The sequence below is a fragment of the Homarus americanus genome, unplaced genomic scaffold (assembly GCF_018991925.1).
Source record: "Homarus americanus isolate GMGI-L3 unplaced genomic scaffold, GMGI_Hamer_2.0 scaffold22250, whole genome shotgun sequence".
Taxonomy (NCBI): Eukaryota; Metazoa; Arthropoda; class Malacostraca; order Decapoda; family Nephropidae; genus Homarus; species Homarus americanus.
Window position 1 is genome coordinate 7,736,098 of NW_024741189.1, and position 14,178 is coordinate 7,750,275.

The 14,178-nt window shown below is 43.4% G+C and overlaps 1 protein-coding gene across 1 annotated transcript in view; it reads left to right on the forward strand.

Moving 5' to 3' along the window:
* LOC121875775 (Krueppel-like factor 6) overlaps positions 1 to 14,178 on the forward strand; it is a 78,415-nt gene that overhangs the window by 370 nt on the left and 63,867 nt on the right. Inside the window, exon 1 of the mRNA XM_042380466.1 lies at positions 1 to 552. This exon is cut by the window's left edge and continues 370 nt beyond it. Coding sequence (XP_042236400.1) covers positions 1 to 552 — 552 coding nt within the window. The remainder of the gene's footprint in view (positions 553 to 14,178) is intronic.

Consider the following 14,178-nt stretch of genomic DNA (forward strand, 5'->3'; position numbering starts at 1 on the left):
ATTCTGTGTCTGTGTCCTCCTCTTCCTCCGCCTGTTCTCTCGCCTCATTGGAGGGTGACCTAGATGCCCCTGTTAGTGTAGGGGAGCAGAGCCCCACCCGCGGACGATCACTCGTCTCCTGGGCGTCGTCAGAAGATATGGTGACGGACGCGCGGCTAGACTCCGGTGCGCGACGAGGGTCCAGCACGTCATTCTTCGGTGCGACGAAACTCCTGACAGCCAAGTCAGCGCCCAACATAGCCACACTGACACCACCCTCCTCCCCGGAGACCTCGCCCGTCACACATACCCACACACTCCTCAAGGTTCACTCCCGCTCACAAGTGCCAAAGTTTATCTCCTTCGCCACCTCCTTGCCCCTCAAGACGAGTAGCAGCAACAGCAGCAGTAGCCTGACTATGGGCGTGCGAGGCATGAGTGTGGGCGTACACCCGCGGGCGGCAGACACCTCCCCGGACGCCAAACGTCGGGTGCACAAGTGTCTCTTCCCCGGCTGCAAGAAAGTCTACACCAAGTCCTCGCACCTCAAGGCCCACCAACGTACACATACCGGTAAGTTCTCGCAGTCTTTTTCCAACTTTCCTGTACATGTCCCTGTTGGTCCTTCTGTAATAGATAAGCTATCGCCTCTTGTGTCATGTCTGCGGTCACCTCTGCTGGGTTGTACGTATGCCAGCAGAGGTTTAGTTAGGTGGCTTAGCATCAGCAGCGAGCTTAAGTGTTCTCTGACGGAGGTAGGTGGGCTTACTTGTGGTGGGTGAGGTGAGATAGTTTCTCGAGTCTATTCTCTAATCAAAAATTCACCAACCTTAATGAATTATAACCCATTCTGATGGTGTCTGGGCGATGGTAAAGCTGTTAATGTCGTCTCCATGTGTGTGTGTCCGCAAGGTAACTCTAAAACAACAACTGTTTGGAACAATAAGTATGAACCTAATATTTCCAGTTCAGAAGGTCAAAAAGTCAAGCATCCACAATTAATGACGCTCTAGTGTCAAAAATCAGGATATAATTTTTACCACAGTGTCACAGCTCGTTAACCTAAGACTAGAATAGGCACTGCACTTTTTACACTTTTTTAGGTCATCACTAGACAAAGGTCAAAGTCAGAGGTCACTATAGGCATGAATACAATCTAGTTTCTCTGTGTTTTCATTTTCATGCTTGTTGTCTACGTGTATTTACCATTACATAACCGTGACTCTTCTCCTCGTTTATGTGCTTGCTCTCTCGACATCTTTCTGGGTGCTTTTTTTTATTAAGGGGAAGTCGAGGTCTTTTTAACATTGCTCATTAACATTATATATACTTACACCTTACAGCTTTCTTTGTCTCTTTCCAATATGTTCTGGCCCTTCCATAAGCTCTCTCTCTCTCTCTCTCTCTCTCTCTCTCTCTCTCTCTCTCTCTCTCTCTCTCTCTGATCACGTGATTGATTCTCCCCTTCTGCTAACGTCATCATTTTGTCCCCCTGTTAATTACGACTTTCGGGAGAGACGACAGATGCTGGTGTCGCCCGCCCCTCCTTCCCGGCCATTTAGTTTACTTATAAGTTTCCCTTGAGCATCTCTAAGTTTACCTTCAGCAAATGTTAGTTTACTTTGACTTTACATTAGTTTACCTTGAGCTTTTATACGTTTACCTTGAGCTGCTGTTAGTTTACCTAGAGCTGCTGTTAGTTTACCTAGAGCTGCTGTTAGTTTACCTAGAGCTGCTGTTATTTTACCTAGAGCTGCTGTTAGTTTACCTAGAGCTGCTGTTAGTTTACCTGCTGTGTTAAGTAGAGGCGTAGAGTAGAATGAAAGAGTATCAGGTAACAACTATAGATTTGGTGTAAATTATAGTAACACACACACACACATACACACACACACACACACACACACACACACACACACACACACACACACACACACACACACACACACACACACACACAAACACACGAGTTACCGAAATAGGATAATATGTTGAGAAGGAAGTGGGCAAAAATATATATGGAAACAACGATGCTCTTTTATAAATAACACGGAGAAGATTTAGCGATGGAAGAGAGGAATAGGTGGAGAAAGAGGAGGAGAGGATAAAAGGAGACAGATAAAGTAGGTGTAAATAATTTGTGTGATAGAAACTTGGCTTCACTCTTTGAAAGGATAACATGAAAATGTGTGGTATATTTATTACACTCCGGCGATCATTCTTGCTTAGTTTACTTGCTACATGGGACGGAAAATGTGTTACAAGCCTTGTGAGGAGGATTTAGAGAAATATTATACTCAAAATTAAGGTTTAACAAAGAATCTTATTTATCAACAATAAAATTCCTTTTAAGCGAAATATGACCTTTTTAACAAGAACAGTCCAACATTTGATCAACAGCATCAAATTATATTTAACAACAGCAATAACAATCGCTATACTTATTTGTACATTCTTGGATTAACAAAAAGATTTACTCAAGGTACTCCAATATGGCCATATATTTAAAAAAAAACCGAATGTGAGTTTAAGGATTCCTAATTATCCCCCCCCCCCCAGACCCCAACAAGCAGTGCCAGACAGAGTATCTTGTCGAGGATTCAGTTAGTCATATTATACATACGAAACAAGACCGTGTAATATTATTCGTGATGTTTTATTATGTTGTCTGGAACGGGGTAAAACTCTTTCCCTGGCGGCGCCTGGACGCTCTGGAACGACCCATGAGCCCTAGTATTCCAGCCTGGCTGTGATTCCGGGCTGGTGCTGGAATGGGATAAATTTCCATTATTCTGTCAGCTCGGTAATCCTGTACGTGCCTGGAATCGGATTACACGCGACATTATTCCAGGCTCCTTGATTATCATTATCAATATCTTTGATGTGTGTGTTAAAGTATTGTCACCATTACCGCCCGCCCGCCTTACCCTGCCTGCTAAGTCTTCCATGAGAGCCAAGTGCCTTATGGTGTTTTATCGCCGGCCTTGGCTTCCAGCGAGTTCCAGGTTTAAGAGCTTCATTAATATCTAACTTGAAGTAATGCAGAACCCTCCTGGTGCACGGCCACACTGGAACCTCTGCTTCTAGTTCCGGGTCACACATACTTTTCCCTGCCATACTTTTGGACCAGTTTCTATTTCCTTTCTGTCGTCCGGGATTCGAACACATAAAATCAGGTTATACTCTCCAAACCTAACTTAACCTAATGTAAACTAACCTAACCAAAGTCGGAGCTCACATTCAGTAAACAACAGTCAAGCCCAAGTTTCTTTCTTCATGGGGCCATTTTGTGTGTTTCAGACCCCGTACACTAATTAGTAGGTCTTTGGTGGCGGCAGGCGTGTGTGTGGGACGCCCCTCTCACCCTCCTCTGGACAGTCCTGGAATGGGGAAAAGATGAGTTGCGGGAGACACGAGACTAACGGTCTGGAAAATTAGTTTGCTTGTCAGTGGGTCTCAGAGCTGTTGGAAACGTTATTTTATTTTTATTTTTTGGCTCCGTTTTGCATTTTCTCTTCGTGTCCAGAGTGCTCAGAGGACTCATAGAATTTGTAACAGCATCATGTAACGGGTGTATTACTGAGTCTACTTGTTCAACTTTCTGTCGTTTATTTCCAATCTGCATATTTGGTTTACAAGGGATTCTTTTAAATACTTCTATTGTTCGATGGTGGTGTTGGAACATCCTGGTGCCAATTTCTAACTAAACTAACTTTAAACACATAACTATTGTAGGTATCATTATTTAGAGCAGGGGAATATGTTCATGTTTAAGGACTTACACAGTTCACTTGTCCATTACACTCCACTACGTATTCATGATGGATGTGTATCATAGCATTAAGTGATTAGCTCTCCTGATTATACGTGAGTCCGATAGTCCTGAAGGGTCATTATAGCATAAGGGCTTGATTCACAAAGGCTCGTACCGAAATATCACCTCTTAACAGCTACTACGTGAACTAAGTTATCGTCTCAGAGTAATTACGATGTCATTTTTATGCGTTAGTTTCGTGTTTTAGCTTAAGTCGAAACGTTAGATGCTCTTTCTTATCTTCACTTACGAGGAACATTCACCGTAAGAACCTTTGTGCATCTGGGCTTAGGTTGATAATCCTCAGACGTGTTTACATATATCTATTAGTCACCATCAATGAAAAGCCCAACTAACAATACTGTAGAGCGGTAATACTGTGTTGCAACGGTAATACTGTGTTGCAACCAGACTGTAACAACTTCATCGATCCCTTACGTTCGTTTAATCGCAAGTCTGTCTTGTTGGTACGTACGGCAGTAATTAAGGAACAGAGAAACGGCCGGTATAACACACATTATCGCGGCAAGTGCCCCCCTCTATACTGCGCCAGACGGTAGAGACGAGTTGGGAGCCTCCTGGACCAGGCATAACCGACCTTATTCTCCCGTGGCGTGGGGTGAAAAGTACCGTGCGGGGGTAGACAATTACCTATCAATTCAGTAGGTGACCTAATTTTTGTTCACTTTAGCCAAAGACTTGTGGGCTTAAGTGGATGCTCTCCCTTAATGGTATTAAGTTTGTGACTTGTTACTAGGGAGATGTTGAGCCTAATGGTGCGAGATGTATGGTTATGGTGTGGCTTGTGTGGTTATGGTGTGGCTTGTGTGGTTATGGTGTGGCTTGTGTGGTTATGGTGTGGCTTGTGTGGTTATGGTGTGGCTTGTGTGGTTATGGTGTGGCTTGTGAGGTTATGGTGTGCCTTGTATGGTTATGGTGTGCGTTGTATGGTTATGATGTGGGATGTATGGTTATGGTGGTTGACTTTGTTGTTAGGAAGCTGTAGGTCGGCGTGTTAATATTCTCGTGTATAGATGAATCAACTAGACCGACACACACACACACACATATTTTCAACCACCGGCTGCAACTCTATTAATAAACTGTTTATCATTATTATTATTATTATTATTACTCTCTCTCTCTCTCTCTCTCTCTCTCTCTCTCTCTCTCTCTCTCTCTCTCTCTCTCTCTCTCTTTACTGGTGAGATGTCGTTAAAAACCTCATCATTAGTCTAAGATATTGAATATTACAGAAGTTTGCACAAGTTACAAATTGATCGCCGAGTGACGTTAAAACATTATTATTTTATATTCATTACAAACTCTTAAAGTCAACATAACAAGTCACTAAAAACAATATAAAAGATGAACGAGGTTGAGGAGGAAATGAATCATGTATACATTATCGTGAAAATAAATAAGTACAAACACGCACACTTGAATTACATCAAAAACAAACATGTAATTACGTCATAATATCAACACACACACACACACACACACACACACACACACACACACACACACCTAAAAATATTACTAATTTTCCCCCACAGAAAAACAAATATTGTTATACAAACATTTGTTCCAACTAACGAGAAAAAACATTAAAACGAGTATTTAAAAAAACAAAAAAACACCCCATTAGGACACAAACACCCCCGCGGGTCAACTCAGCACCACAGGAGGCCGGAGATAGTGTTGGTGAAAAGCTAAATTAACTTTACCGTGAAATGGGTGATACATCGCCAGGTCAACAGTGCCGGCTGAAGCCCTCGAGCCCCATCCATTACCAGCGACCCTGTTGCCGTCACCAAGACCCACTACCACTACTAGAGCCCATGTTGCCGTCACCAAGACCCACTACCACTACTAGAGCCCATGTTGCCGTCACCAAGACCCACTACCACTGCTGGAGCCCATGTTGCCGTCACCAAGACCCACTACCACTGCTGGAGCCCATGTTGCCGTCACCAAGACCCACTACCATCATTTTTTAGGAGCCCATGTTGCTGCCACCAAGACCCACTACCACAACTAGACCTCTATGCTGCCGTCCCTGTTGCCGTCACCAAGACCCACTACCACTACTAGAGCCTATGTTGCCGTCACCAAGACCCACAACCACTACAACCGTTCCTGTTGCCGTCACCAAGACCCACTACCACTACTAGAGCCTATGTTGCCGTCACCAAGACCCACAACCACTACAACCGTTCCTGTTGCCGTCACCAAGACCCACAACCACTACAACCGTTCCTGTTACCGTCACCAAGACCCACAACCACTACAACCGTTCCTGTTACCGTCACCAAGACCCATGACAAATTCACTTGGTCAGATCCGCCTCTGCTGCGTGCCGTCTTGAGTGTTTAGGTTCAGTAGGTGCCGTAGTTACCTGGACCTCGAAAGACGTCAGAGTCAGTTTGACCAAGAATTCGTGAAAAAGAATTCTCATTCTTTTGGTCTCAGCATTTTTACCTTAACAGAGGTGGTAACCATAGTCCTACCTTGACAATAAAGGCAACAATGGTGGGAATTATACACTGTTACCTTGGCAATGGAGACTACGGAAGTGTAAACATAGCGTTACTTGTTAATGAAGGAAACGGTAGGAATCATTTAGTGTTACTGTGGCATTAAATTGTAAAATACTGAAATGGAAATCGGACGGTATTGATTTGGTAATGCGGCTCATATGTTGAAATAACAATTAAAGGCAGGAGTAAGTAGCACATAGTAAGATTAAGGTGGTCGGTATGCACCAAGTGTTAGGTAAATTTCAAGGGAACAAGAGGTCGGAAGCGTTGAAGTTGGCGAAGACCTGGAATGAAATTCTAACTATTTCGCTCTCGATCTAAACCCTGGCGAAAGCTCGGTTAAGCCACCTGGGTTATTGTGGTCTCGCCTCCCTCTGTTGCTTCTGAAAATTTTCTGCGTTTTATCTTTTTGGGCCGTTATTCTGGCGTGGCCAGCGGGGTCATTGTGTGAGAGAGAGAGAGAGAGAGAGAGAGAGAGAGACTTGCTCTCTCTCTCACCGCTTCTTCCGCCGTGTAACTCCAGACACAAGAGATAATTAATCCAGGTTTATTACACAGTAGTGCGACCTGCTGGAGAGAGGGGGGGGGAGAGGATCTACCTTCCTCCTCCTCTCCCTTCCCGTTCCCTTTCCCCTCCTCCAATTCCTTCTCTCTCCTCCCCTCCTCCTTCTCCTCCTCCCTCCCCCTCCTCCTCCCCCAGTCCCCCACCTGTCATCCACAGGTTAATAGAAACATCTGCTGTGTTTTATTCAATGATTTTTGAGGACCTCTTCCCCAACCCGTGGCCGAGGGAGGATTTAATTAAGAATATTTGCGAACACACTGTGGGAGGAACAAAAAGACTGAGGATTAGTAAAAAAAAAACACTTGTGAAAGAAGAAAGACGGAGGATGACCGGGTCGACTGAGGTTGTCTCCTGCTACGTGTGTGTGTGAGAGAGTTGCCATACGGGATTAAATTTTCATAATGTTACATCGTGAAACTGGTCAATAGAGTAACTATTTTTTTTATTAGTCATTATTATTATTAACCTGTATTATTATCGTCATACACAAATTAGTAGTATTTAATGACGTTTAAAGATCACATGAATCGTAATGAGGAAATAATTGAAAAAAATAAAAAGGTACGCTTAAAAGTAAAATAAAAAATACTTAAGCTAAGGTATTATAATGAAGCTTCCTGTGTGAGTGTGTCATTACACTTGGAGCTTGAGTTTAATTATTTCGTCACAAATAGCATTTTGAGAGCGGCTGTGTGCGTTACAAGAACTGGCTTTTTAATTATCTGTGTGTGTGTGTGTGTGTGTGTGTGTGTGTGTGTGTGTGTGTGTGTGTGTGTGTGTGTGTGTGTGTGTGTGTGTGTGTGTGTGTGTGTGTGTGTGTGTGGGGACATTTATTTGTTTAGAAGACTCTCTCTCTCTCTCTCTCTCTCTCTCTCTCTCTCTCTCTCTCTCATATATATGTATTCGCCTTTCCCTTCCTCCTCCTCTCTTTCTCCATTGTCTAGAGATCAGTGGGAGTCGACCTCGTGATCCGGAGATGTACTAAATGAGAGAGATAACAGGGGAGCCAGAGAGGTAGAGGGAGAAGGGAGGGCAATGTGGTTAAGGGAGGAGGGAGAGGTAGCAATGAAGAGGAAGGGGGCTTTGAAGTAGAGGGAGGGGGAGGTGAGGTAGGTACAAAGAGGGGGAAGGCCAGGAGGTATAGATGATGAAATTGGGGTGCATTGGGGTGGGGATCGGCCAAGGTGATTGGGGTGATGGTGGTGGTGGTGATGGTGGGTGGTAGTGATGGTGGTGGTGGTAGTGATGGTGGTGATGGTGGTGGTAGTGATGTGGTGGTGATGAGGATGGTAGTGGTAGTGATGGTGGTGGTGGTGATGGTGGTGGTAGTGATGGTGGTGGTGAGGGATGGTAGTGGTAGTGATGGTGGTGGTGGTGGTGGTGGTGTGGTGGTAGTGATGGTGGTGGTGAGGGATGGTGATGGTGGTGGTAGTGATGGTGGTGGTGGGATGGTGGTGGTGGGTAGTAGTGATGGTGGGGTGGTGGGGATGAATTGGTGTGAGTAGTGAGTGGTGGTGGTAGTGATGGTGGTGGTAGTGATGTGGTGGTAGTGGTAGTGATGGTGGTGGTGAGGATGGTGGTGGTAGTGATGATGATGGCGGGTGATGGTGCGTTAGTAGGAAAGGTTTTGATGGTAGAAGAGAGGATGGTAGCTGCTGGAGGTGATGATGAGGGAAAGGATAATGGTGATGAGAGTGGGGAGTGAGGATAGTGAAGGAGTGGTGATGAGGGTGAGGATAAAGGAGATGGTGATGGGGAGAGGTGGTTAGGACGAGGGATAGTTAGTAGGTTAATGGTGAAGAGAGATTTTTGTTTGTGTTGGGTAGTCGCTCGAGTGAAGGTGACATGGTTGACTGGTCCACCAAAACTGAAGTTGAGGCAGTGACTGTATGAGGAGTAGAAGGGGGAGGAAGAACAGAGGAAGGAGGAAGAAGAGGGGGAGGAGCAAGAAGAGGAGAAGAAGAAGAAGGAGGAATGGACATGGATAGATGGACTTTTTCATAGCTAGGGTTTTGGATGTACAGTATGTATGGATGTAAATAGACAATATTATACACACAAAGCAACTATGAGAGAGAGATTTTTTTCCCCCATGGTTCATAGCTAATATTTTAGTACCCCATACTCGGGTGTACGCTACTCTGGTGAACTATATCGGTGTACTCAGTTGTACTCATACACTCTACGGACATATACATCCTCATTTCACTCCCTGATCGTCATTTATAACTCATTTACCTGAAGCTGAGCGAGTAGAGTAGACATTCATCGTTTTAGTTTGACAGTATTTGGATATTAATGTCTTGTCAAATATCCATGCCTAGGTTACCGTATATTGCTGTATTATGTAGCATTACACACAAGCGCCAGGGGCATTTTCAATTAACCTACTAATATCATACTTGTTTCATCTGAATTGAAAGCCACTTAAATACTCAAAGCACGGAAACAAACATTGGACCCCCGCCCTTCCCCTGGACATATACACATAGTAGGCAGACATAACTCGGAACACCTGCCATTACCCACTCCCATACACTCACATACCCACACCGTCACACTTTACCCACACACACACACACACACCACCTACACCCCCTACACGGAAACATATCTTAGAACCAACCACCATACTTTACCCAGACAAACATCCTCCCACCCCCCTCCCACACACACACCCCACGGAGACATAACTTCTGTTACAATTGAACGTGAGGAGGTAATTCCCCCGACCAGAAGCTGATCAAACGAGGAAAAGTTGGGTCGGAGTGCACCAATCGGCCGCACGGGGGAGCTGCTTTTATAGAGCCAAGCCCTCCTTCCCACACAAGTTTTAATGCCAATTTCACGAACCTGTCTTACGGAGTTGCTCAGTTGCCAGGTTGGTGCCTTTCTTGGTGTTTATTTATTTTTGTTTTGGTTTTTCCGCCTTCCGGGGTGTTTGCTGGCGACGGTGAGTTGTATTAGTTAGGTTCTGTGTTTTGGTTTTGTTATTGTATTGTTATTCTCATTAGTGTTATTGTTTGTCATTGTTATTGTTTATGTGATTATTATTATTATTATTATTATTATTATTATTATTATTATTATTATTATTATTATTATTATTATTGGCTGATTTTACTTGATTTTGAACAGTATTTGTATATAAAACTACTTTACCACGTCGAATGAAAGATTGTCAAAGTATATTTCAAAATCCTGTAAGACTTCAGTGTATGGGGTCAAAGTTACCATCCGATTATAGGAATTATATTCATACTTATTTAAATGGTTAATGTTTTATTTTGATTTTTATGGGTTTCTAGTGAGTTTTTTTTACGATCTTTATGCATAAAATGTTAGTAGAAAAGAGATCTTGTTGGGATTCAGTGTCAGTAACATGCAAAGAGGAAAAAAAATCATGCGCTGATGTAAAAAACTTCATTATTTTGTGGCTTACTGCTTTAATGGATCCTCTCTCTCTCTCTCTCGCTCTCATACACAGACAGAGACAGATAGATAGATAGATAGATAGATAGATAGAGAGAGATAGACAGTCAGTTATGTGAAGGGGAGGGAGGGAGGGAAGGGTGAAGAGCCAAGGTGACCAAGTTTGCATATTACTCAGGGAGCATCAGGACCAGCGGGAACAATATAACGCTGCTACAAATTCTTCCTCACAGACTATGATATATGACCGACCTGTGTCCCCCTGCTGCTGCTACTACTACTAGTGCTCTCTCTCTCTCTCTCTCTCTCTCTCTCTCTCTCTCTCTCTCTCTCTCTCTCTCTCTCTCTCTCTCTCTCTCTCTCTCTGTACATCTTATCACTCTATCCCGTCTTCTCCCTCTGCATAGGGATATTTCAGTGGTTGACTTGTTTTTATTGGAATACAGTTCGATAGGCCATGGTTATGGTTTCTAGGTGACTTGTAGTGGGGCTCAGGGCGGCAAATCATACGTATGTCTGTGTGTTGGTGTGAAACTCGACATGATATAGCTTTAATGTTGAGGTGTGAAGCTCGACATGATATAGCTGTGTTGAATTGTGAGAGCTCGACATGATATAGCTGTATTTGGTGTGAAGTTCGACATGATATAGCTGTGTGTTGGTGTGAAGGTCGACATGATATAGCTGTGTTGGTGTGAAGCTCGACATGATATAGTTGTGTTGGTGTGAAGCTCGACATGATATAGCTGTGTTGGTGTGAAGCTCGACATGATATAGCTGTGTTGGTGTAGAAGCTCGACATGTTATAGTTGTGTTGGTGTGAAGCTCGACATGATATAGCTGTGTTGGTGTGAAGCTCGACATGATATAGCTGTGTTGGTGTGAAGCTCGACATGATATAGCTGTGTTGGTGTGAAGCTCGACATGATATAGCTGTGTTGGTGTGAAGCTCGGCATGATATAGCTGTGTTGGTGTGAAGCTCGACATGATATAGCTGTGTTGGTGTGAAGCTCGACATGATATAGTTGTGTTGGTGTGAGCTCGACATGATATAGTTGTGTTGGTGTATGAAGCTCGACATGATATAGCTGTGTTGGTGTGAAGCTCGACCTTATTGATATAGTTGTGTGTTGGTGTGAAGCTCGGCATGATATAGCTGTGTTGGTGTGAAGCTCGACATGATATAGGTGTGTTGGTGTGAAGCTCGACATGATATAGCTGTGTTGGTGTGAAGTTCGACATGATATAGCTGTGTTGGTGTGAAGCTCGGCATGATATAGCTGTGTTGGTGTGAAGCTCGACATGATATAGCTGTGTTGGTGTGAAGCTCGACATGATATAGTTGTGTTGGTGTGAAGCTCGACATGATGACGCAATGGTACGTATAACAGTACTAATAGAAGTGATGGTAAAACTTTAATATTTTATCATTCTTTTTCTCCTTCGTCGTCCTTCCTCCCACCTCCTATTATTATTATTATTATTATTATTATTATTATTATTATTATTATTATTATTATTATTATTATTATTATTATTATTATTATTATTATTATTATCCAGAATGACACCAGAATTACTCGTACTGAGTCTTAGTGAATCTGGATAAGAATTAAGGTTAGGTCAGTTTTGTTAGTCGTAAACAGATCCGGTAGAATTATCAAACTATTGAAGAAATTAAATAAAAAAAAACAAAAAAATTACGCAGACTTTGAGAATCTATGTCAGGGTGTTAAGACAGCTTTAAAATAAGCGGGTAGGGAAGCCGCCAGGTAGAGCCAGATGGGTGTAGGTGGCAAGAATGGTGAGATTTAGCCAGCTGAGCCTCCCAGATGGTCCTCCACGCCCAGCTGGTACGGGAGAATGGGTGTGTAGGGGGAAAGTCTACCAGCTGGCTCGCATCATCTCTTCTGTACTCTCGAGTATGTCTTATTAACTTTCTTTTTTTTTCGTTCGGGTTGTGTCGTGTTTATGTCTTGGGACACACACACACACACACACACACACACACACACACACACACACACACACACACACACACACACACACACACACACACACACACACACACACACACACACACACACACTCCACTCCTCCACTCACACAGACACACACCTACACATCCTCCACACACACACTCACTCACACACACACACACACACACACACACACACACACACACACAGACACACCCTCACACACATCCTCACACACACTCCCCACACACACACACACACACACACACCCTCACACACATCCTCACACACGCACACAGACACACACACACACACACACTACATATTGAACATATACGGTATGTACTTTATACTCGTATGTCTCAGTATGTGGGTGTTGAGAGGCAAGAGATATCCCTCGTACACAATACAAAAATATGTATATATTCATGTATACACTGTGAAGTGTGTGTGTGTGTGTGTGTGTGTGTGTGTGTGTGTGTGTGTGTGTAGTTCCGGAAGTGTTCGTGTACGTACGTGTGTGTGTATGTATGATTAATTTATTTGTTCCATTTATTATTCTCTAATAAAGCAAAAGTTATGTTTGTGATTATTAAAAACACGCCATAGTCTGTCGTTTGCATGTTAAATACAGAATTACAGCCCCATCGTCCTGACGTTCGAGTGGCAGCCGTGTTTATGTATTAATACGTAGCCTTATTTAATACCGACACCCCCTACCCCTTTCCCCTCCTCCCTCTCCCCTCCTCCCTCTCCCCTCCTCCCTCTCCCCTTCCCCTTCTCCCCCTCCCCTCGCCCTTCCCCCCTCTCCCATACACTATTACGGCACTAGACTCAAATTACACGGCAAAATTACATGTTATTGTGTATATGAAATTGTTGGAGGGGAAGCTATATATTTTTTGTGATACTTTTTCTTGTGTTATTAGAAAATGTTTCATTAAATTATTGAATCAAATTTTGTCTGATGTATTAGTAATACCCTGGGGGGGTGTTGTATGGAGAGAGAGAGAGAGAGAGAGAGAGAGAGAGAGAGAGAGAGAGAGAGAGAGAGAGAGAGAGATCCACGCACCTACTTACATGTATTGGTTAACATGGAACAGGTAGATATAAATTATCACATCTTTGAACCAGGTCGGGGTAAAGGTAAGAAATGATCTGTATGAGTGAGTGACAGTGAGAGTAGGTAGTGGTGAGGCTAAAGTTCATTTTATTCTAAGAAACTCAAATAAAATGGATTTGATAGGTTATATTACCCTTTCAGAGAGATATATTTTTCTTCCATCAGTATGTGACTCAATCATAGCGAGAGTAAGTGATCGTCAGTGCAAGACTAGCGAGGTCATCTTAAAATTATATCTTGCGCTTGTGAGACCTCACCTGGATTACGCAGTTCAGTTCTGGTCACCGTATTACAGAATAGATATAGAATCCTTGGAGAGAATCCAGAAGAGAATGACAAGACTAATCCCGGGCATTAGGAACCTTGAGTACAGAGACAGGTTAAAGCATCGTAATTTGCACTCCCTCAAGAGACGTAGAGCGAGGGGCGACCTGATAGAGGTGTATAAATGGAAGTCAGGGCTAAACAAAGGGGACATTACAAAGGTACTCACTATCCAACCAGGAGCGAACTCGTAACAATGGTTTTAAATTAGACAAATTTAGATTTAGGCGCGAAATAGGTAAACACTGGTTTGGAAACAGAGTAGTGGATGAATGGAACAAGTTACCAAATATCATCATTAACTCGAATACGCTGGATAGCTTCAAACATAGGTTGGATGCTTATATGAGCAATAGGGGTTGGGTGTAAATGGGACTGTCCAGTATGGGCCAATAGGCCCGCTGCAGTTTCCTCCATT